The 7954-nt window shown below is 36.8% G+C and overlaps 1 protein-coding gene across 1 annotated transcript; it reads right to left on the bottom strand.

The window, feature by feature from the left end:
• Positions 1-2605: 2605 nt before the first annotated feature.
• On the bottom strand, positions 2606-4754 carry LOC122312607 (protein FAR1-RELATED SEQUENCE 6-like). Its single transcript, XM_043127260.1, has 3 exons — positions 3603-4754; positions 2947-2998; positions 2606-2778 (listed from the first exon to the last, which is right to left on the bottom strand). The coding sequence occupies exons 1-3, from the start codon at positions 4752-4754 to the stop codon at positions 2606-2608; spliced, it is 1377 nt and encodes a 458-aa protein (XP_042983194.1).
• Between the last annotated feature and the right edge of the window lie 3200 nt (positions 4755-7954).

The raw sequence follows: 7954 nt of genomic DNA, 5'->3' as shown, positions 1-7954 counted from the left end.
ATATAACACGAAGTACACAAAATACACTAAATCGAGTCCACAAAGGAGCAGGAAGTTTTCTTCCTGATCTCCTGATCTTATATACTTTATTTGGATTAACCGTCACTATTATAGCTTGTATTTATGAAACAGCTGGAAAGAAATTCTGGAATTTCTTTTTAAAATTCTGTTGTTCAATTGGCTACTTATGACATGCACAAATTATTTTTGCTTTTTCAGAATCAGTCATGTCAGCATCTCAATCATCATCTTCATTCCATGATTTTGTCATGGAATCTCCAACTTGTTGGTGTGGTTTGAAAACACCACTAAAGACATCTCACACGTCGAAAAATCCTGGAAGGAGATTTTTCGCTTGCCCAAACTATAAAACGGTAAAAGCAACTTGATGGTTTGCTTTGTTTTGTTTTGTTTTGCCTAATGGTTTGCTGCTTGGGGTGTATTTTATCATATTAATTAGTTATTAATACTGTGTAGGGAGAAGCAAGGTGTCATTTTTTTGTATGGGCCGATATACTTCATTTGCTAGAGGAAAATTTTCGTGCCCGTGAGAATAAGGCGACAGGTATTTCGTGGAATGATGTATTACAGCGCGAGTATGCCGTTCAGAAACGGGAAGATAAAGTGAGAGAGCTAGCAAAGAACATGAAAAAGCAAAAGCGAAAACTTTTGTGTTTGTACTGGATTCTGACATTTGTAATCTTGTTGATTTGGTTCGGATAAATTCTATGTAAAGTATTTCGTATGAACTCTTTTGGGTTTTGCATGGTTCTTTTGAAGTGCACATGGTTTGTGTCCCAAGACCATGTGTGTAAATTGTAAGGTGTTAACCTCGCCGTGTAAAGAAGAACTTTTGTGCAATTAAATTGTCTTTGTAGACTTCTCTAAGTGTTATTTAGTGACATTGCTCAAAACTACTTCTGTTATTAATTTACATTCAGTTTTTATGCACTTCATATATTGTTTTTGTCATTTCCTGATCCTCATATGATTTGAAGGCAAGGTGGATTTATGTTTTTAAGTAAGGTTGAATTATCCCAAGTATATATGAAAATAACTAGCAGCATATTGGAAAGTATTAATTTGATTATTAATGCGCTGCATTTGAAATACCCAATGGCAAAACTGTTATGGTCATATCATTCAGCATCCTGATGGCAATTCACCGTTTTACCTCATCAAAATTGAGATCTGGTCCCACATTCTTGTTGTGGATATGCATGGACTCAAATTAAATAGATGTAGATACAAAGTCAACTTTAAAAATGGTAAGTCATTCAACATATTGGAATGTATATATACAGCCATCATTCTGATCTCAAACTTCCTGCTATACAAGTTCAGATTTTAATACATATCCATTGGATTGTACAAGAAAATGCTACAAACTCTAAGTCTTAAAATGAAATGTTAACAGATTCAGGCAACATCCTTTTGAATGGACATTATATGAACCATTCAAAATCCTAGACAAAAGAGTTACATGTTCAGTTCAGTGCAGCCTCCTCAAACTGAGTACTGATTATTGGCAGCATATAGTGCATTCCGACTGAATCCAGTGAACTGTACTGCATCTACCAAAAGATGATGGCTGTCAAACTTAACTTTCCTCAGATAGACATCTCCAATTGATCACCGAGACCTATAAGGGATCAATCGCATATACTGTAATGACTTTCTAGCAAATACTCATTTGGATTACATAACACACTTTAATAGATCTAGATTTAGAATTAAACACCCATGCAAATCAGGAAAGTATTTGCTAGAAAGAATTATTCAACCCCCATGCAAATCAGGAAAGTATTACTCTAGAAAGAATTAGAGGGGCGAATGATAAAAAAATATATATATATAATTCCTCAGTATTCTTGCTGGTGTTATCGTATGAAGTTCAACAACAACATAAAAACATACCAAAACAAGTAAATTCCTATAAATGGCAGCTAGGTCTACTTCACCGTTGTTAATGCATTTATGGTTACTTGATTACAGTGCTGCATATATGGAGTCGAGTTCTAGGTCCAGCTATATATATATATATATACATACCTAATTAATTTGCATTTCTAAAAGTAAATTGGTCATCATTAATCACGCATTTCTAAAAGTAAGGCCACAATATTGCCTTACTATTAGTACACAGTAGCAATATATGTAGATTCTCTTGCTGCAGATTATTTACCTACCTATATAGATAGCATTCTGTCATGCTTGCAGCTAGCATTAATATATATGCATCTATGCATTGTGAAATATTAATTCATTATTGCTGCTTCCTGATCACCATGTGTACCTACATTGGTTAGCAATATGAATATTAATCTAGGGCTTGGTCAAGTATTTTAAGTTTCAGTGGACCCGAACATGTTTCATGAGAAATGCAGAGTATCCACTACTTTTTCTTCATTACTGCTGCAGTTGGTATCTCTATTACTGGAACCATCCCCGGACCTCATGATTATAATAAAGTAATAATCACAGTAGCAATATATCATTTTCATTTATTGCATAGTAAGCCAAATGAAGCTAAAGATTGTAGCATAAAATTATTTTCAGTTTAATAAATTAGTTTCAATCATTTATTGTAGCATAAAACAGGAAGCTAAAGATCATTCTGATCTACACCAATACCAGCAGCATCTATTTCAACACTGTGACTCACAATTGCTAGAAATTGTGCTTTCAGCCTAGACACAGTAGCCAACATTCTTGTGCATTCTAGAAAATGAGGTGTGCCAGTAGCCTCCATCCACTGGCACCCTTCAAGAATGCAGGCTATAATACCACCATTTTGTTAGGCTAATGGGTACATAAATTGCTCCAAAAGCAGCATCAATATAGTCAGCAGGTCAAGCTATGAAAGTAACATCAATAAAGTCATCAGGTCAATAAAGTCAGCAGCAGCTCCAAAATTTTCCAAATCATGTTCTAACCTTTAGTAACCATCAGCAATTATCATTTTCACATATAAAGTGCCATATGTGCTCATTTTCAACTGAGTCAGGGCAAAGTAAAGCCAGCAACATCTATAAAACCGAATCCATAAAACCAATTATAGCTTTCACCAGTTCCTGCAAATGGAAGGAATCTGTTATCAAGGTTATGATCACATGCAAATATCTTCAACAGAAAATTCCCAACATACTGTTCTAATGCAGATACCTTTCACAATATGTTGGAGCTTGATGTCACTCTCACTTGTCCCCCTGGGCAATCAAGATCTGTAACCTCCTCCCTCATCTACACCAACACCCATTTCACAAAATTATTGACTCTCACTAAATCATATGTTTACAACCTGCAGGAGATCGAAATTTTTTCAAGTATTATATAAAAAGTTATTAATGCTAATAAAGAGCTAAATGAAAAAAGGCACATTACAAAGTTGTTACTACCACCCTTCTAAAAAAGTAACTTGGTTAAGGTTGAGATCCCGGGCTCTCACCCAACTGACTTTCATCTAAAGAGAGTTTCCTGCAAGTCTAAGTTCCAAGGAAAATTTCCATATATTAGAATTAAACACTACAAAATATCTTTCCATATATTAGAATTAAACACTACAAAATATCAAGTAGGCCTGGTGTTTCAACAAGTATTACCAGTTTTTTTCTCTTTGTTGCAATCTTCTCCACGGGAGGCACCTTTCTCTTATTTGGAGGTCTCCCTTTCCCTCGAACGACGTTAGGGCTTAAAATCTGTTTACCCTTATCTTTCTCCACCGTTGGGTTGGCCTGAGACACGCGTACTGTCGACTCACACGTTGAACCTTCACATGTTTTATCAAACTCGTCAACATAGTGCAGAAATGCATGGACTTTGTCATTGTTTGAGGATATTTTTGCTGCTAATTTCGAACATCTTTGGATCATAAGCTCGTAATTACGCGTGTCTGATCTACCCCGCACGTCATCATAACTACTTCTAATTAATGTGTAATGCCTTTTTAAGTCCTTTCTCCATCGATCTAAGAAGTATACATCTGGCAGCTCATTAATATTTTTCAACTGACAAACTCTAAGTGCATGCCTACATAAAATCCCCCTTATCTCAAACAATCCACAAGTGCATTTTACTTCACACTCATCTTCATTATAGTAAACTGAGTAATGAACTCTTTTGGTTTGCTCATCAAACGATATTTCATCCAACACATCAAATGTTAAAATGCAACCTTGTGTGCTTACCAACCAACAATTACAACACATTAGGCTCATCAACTCTCTTTGGACCTCCTTAAACTTTGCATTTGTATAGACTTTTTGAAATTGCTTCTCAATGTTGAAAGGGGAGACACAGGGGATAGTTTGGTTGCTACAATTGAAATCAGCAGTTGTCTCGACCTCCACTTTCTTTCTAAGAGCATTATCGAATTGGTCAACAAATTCCTTCAATGTCGTCCCAGCATGGACATACCCGTCAAAAAATGCATTCATACTTTCCGACCTTTGCGTTGTGCTCATACCAGCCCAAAATACACTCTTGAGGAAAATTGGAACCCAAAAGGACCTTTCCTCATATAAGGACTGAAGCCAATTGTTGTCGAGCAGATCGTACTTTGCAAGTAGTTGACCCCAGCTCTCCTCAAATTCTATGGTGGTCTGTGAATCATATAATGCAGACTGAATGTCAGTTTTCAACCCATAGTTGAAGTTGGCGTGCGATCCTAACTTCTCTGGAAGTTTGCGCATTATATGCCATAAACAATATCTATGGCGAGTTTCAGGGAATACAGTAGCAATCGCATTCTTCATCGCTCGATCTTGGTCGGTTATGATAGCTTTGGGCGCCCTACCCTTCATGCAATCCAACCACATTTTAAACAACCAAACAAAACTATGTGTGTCCTCGCTTGATAGCAATCCCGCCCCGAATAATATGGACTGACCATGATGGTTAACACCAACGAATGGAGCAAAAGGCATATCGTACCTATTTGTTAGGTATGTTATCGAAGGATACAACGTCTCCAAACTACTCATAGGCAGCTCGACTCCGTGCATCAACCCAAAACACATTCCGTAGCCTTCCATCATCATCCACGTCCATGTAAGAAACAAAGCCATCATTCTGATCTCTCATTCTTTTGAAATACTCATTAAGTGCATCGCTACCTCCTTTACCCAACCTTAAAAATCTAGTTTTGTCAATATAATTCCTACAATCTTTCTCTTGAAAAGCCAAATTCTCATAACCCCCCGCATCAACAACAAGAGAATAAAAGTTCTTGTGCATTCGTATACCGGCTCTATCATTCAGCTCGAGGATCCTTTGACTATATTCATATAGATGCTTGTGCGATCGCAATAGTCTACTTTTCTTGGGGCTCAAAGTAATATGGTTATGAGAATTTTCAATAGTAGTGAAAACCCATTTCTCATGACAGTTCAATGTTGCATTTACCTTCACCTTACAACCCGTTTTAGTTGTTGCCCGTGGCTTCGAGATATTAGTGTTTCGCTTCGGATAGTACTTTCCGCCACGGGCACAACCAATAGTCAGATACACAGGCCTCCCATCATCATCTCTTTTAGTCCTCTGTGTCCTTATGCCAAAACCCTCTTGCTTGGCATACTGCTTATAGTAGGCAATAAGCTCTTTCTCACTGTCAAACTCCATACCGGGTCTTGGTGGTTCAACTTGTACCTCATCATCCGGGACAACAGTACTACCCTCTAAATCTTCATTTATGTCAAAGAACATTTCTATGAATGGAAACATAAGAATGAATTAGCATCAATTGGATATTAGCGTCACTAAATACATAGCACGTCATAGTATAATACCATCAGCATCATGACAACTTCCAACATTTTCTTCAAATTCAGCTTCTACACTATTTGGTGTCATTGACGCAGGAGGCGTTTCTTGCCCCAAGTCTTCCAGATTACTTGACGACTGGTACTGATTATAAGGTGGCATCTACTCAATAGCAGCCCAACGTTAGAAAAAATGAAATGACTTTAAACAAACAAATTAACATGTAGTTTATATTAATTTGGGTAACAAACTCAAATATACCCAGAATGAATCTTCAACTCTAATAAAATCCTCCAAATTACTCGGCGGAGGGTAGGGCATCTCGTGAGGATGCTGCACATATTTTTTGAAGCACGTCAAACACACTTTAATAGAAAATAAAACATCAACTTGCCTACTCACATGGTCGACATTTGGAGATCCAAATACATTCTCATGCATGTAAAATGGCTGTGAAGTCGACGTCGAAGGTCTGGGTGCCATTCTATCTTCTTCTTCCCCCATCACACTAAAATTAAGTCAGTCTTCGGAGGCTTTAATTCAGACTGCACAAAAACTGAAAAAAGAACATTAAACTGTCATAGTTAATATAGAATCTCTCACACTTGAATAACTGTGAAAACATTATTGCTAGAAATAACATTTTTTATAGAAAGTTATTAATGCAACCTCTCAATAAGGGCAAAGATCCAACAATGTTTATTTGGATGTTATTCACAATTTCTAAATTTTTCTATTTGACCTATGAAAAAGAATAAAAATACTGGGACCAAAGAATTTCTAAATCAGGTTATGCACTTAATTGGGAAATCCAAGATCTCACAACATGCACAAAAAGAGCAAGTTAAAGAGAATAAAGCCCTTTCCGTGGACTTGAAGACAACAAGAAAAATAGCAACTGGCTGACATTTAAAATTCTGAAATCACATTTCAATAAACAACTGGCCTGGAATCAGTATTGGCAAGTAGCATATCGGACCCAAACTTAACACTAAAATTAAGTTATTGCATGAATGGAAGTAGTTCTTGAATATTTTCATAACCAAGTCATGGTGATACTGGATATGAAACAAGACTAGCATTCAATTCAGCACTTCAAATGACGACCACTGCACACACATTTATAATTTCTAGACCTTAAATTTTTTTTTTTCAAAATCTCAACACTATAAATCAATATTCCAAAATTTTTCTACAAAATCAGAGACTGGGCAAATTTTAATTGCATGATCTTTCCTTTCATATAATATAATATGGTTTATAACATTATCCAATTTAATAGATAAGCTATTATTCATATGAAGTAAAAATAACTACATAGGTTGGTCCATTCCAGTAAGCGCTTCCAATAATACAATTAGAACAACTCCAATAATGCAATTAGAGTCTACTTTAAACAATGAAAGAGATATTTTGGGTAGATCAGGTTTTCCTTTTTCTTGCCGTCTACTTTCTTAGTTTCTTCCAAACTAATAATAGTTCAGACAGAGTTGGTATGCAATGAAGTGGAGTCGAAGAAGGCAATACAGAGCGGCGTGATAGCGCAAGAGCCTGACATTATCGATGTGGCAGAGCTTATGAGAGACCTTGAAGAGGATTTTGACGAGGATTTGGACAACAAAGAAAACATTGTGCCACCAATGGAAGCAGAAGACCGGGTTTCTTTCCATAAAAAAGAAAACTTGCTGAGATCGGAGCCATATCATTCCACTTGTGGATCTTTTTACATTCAGTTTTCTTTTTTTTCCTTTCCTATTTATAAGACCACAGCTTCAGTATAGTAGAGTGGTGAATGACGATGCAAAAACTTGATTCGCAATACAAATAATAAGCTCCAATCAAACAATGTATGAATGAGATGCTTCAAAATAGAGGTCCAAACCAGCGGTCAAAAGCCATGCACGTCAGTTTTTTTTTTCCATGCCCTAGTCCGAAATATACATCTCACAAAACCCAAAACTCACCTCTCCAAGTACACGATGAACGTAACCATATGGAAGTTCCCAGAAATAGAAAATTTTTTACCTTCTGTTTGAGCAACGCCGACGGCCAGAGAGGGGGGCTCTTCGCAGTCCAAAATACACACTGTTTGCTTGTTAAACAATTTCCCGAGGAGCGGCAGCTTTGTATGAGCAATGTAGTGTTAGTCGGTGTTTCTGGGTGGAGAGCCGGCGTCGCCGGTGGCGCTGGGCGG

Source organism: Carya illinoinensis, chromosome 6 (assembly GCF_018687715.1).
Source record: "Carya illinoinensis cultivar Pawnee chromosome 6, C.illinoinensisPawnee_v1, whole genome shotgun sequence".
Lineage (NCBI taxonomy): Eukaryota > Viridiplantae > Streptophyta > Magnoliopsida > Fagales > Juglandaceae > Carya > Carya illinoinensis.
Note: the sequence above shows the minus strand (reverse complement) of the source record. Positions and strands in the feature narration are given on the sequence as shown.

Bases quoted from the DNA above. Each gene is read 5' to 3' on its own strand.
- LOC122312607 (XM_043127260.1), bottom strand. From the start codon at position 4,754: ATGAAGAATGCGATTGCTACTGTATTCCCTGAAACTCGCCATAGATAT. The intron at 2,999-3,602 runs GTAATACTTGTT...GCCCTGACTCAG, and splicing joins CAACAAAGAGAAAAAAACTG to TTGAAAATGAGCACATATGG. The intron at 2,779-2,946 runs GTTACTAAAGGT...GTGGTATTATAG, and splicing joins GAAAATGATAATTGCTGATG to CCTGCATTCTTGAAGGGTGC.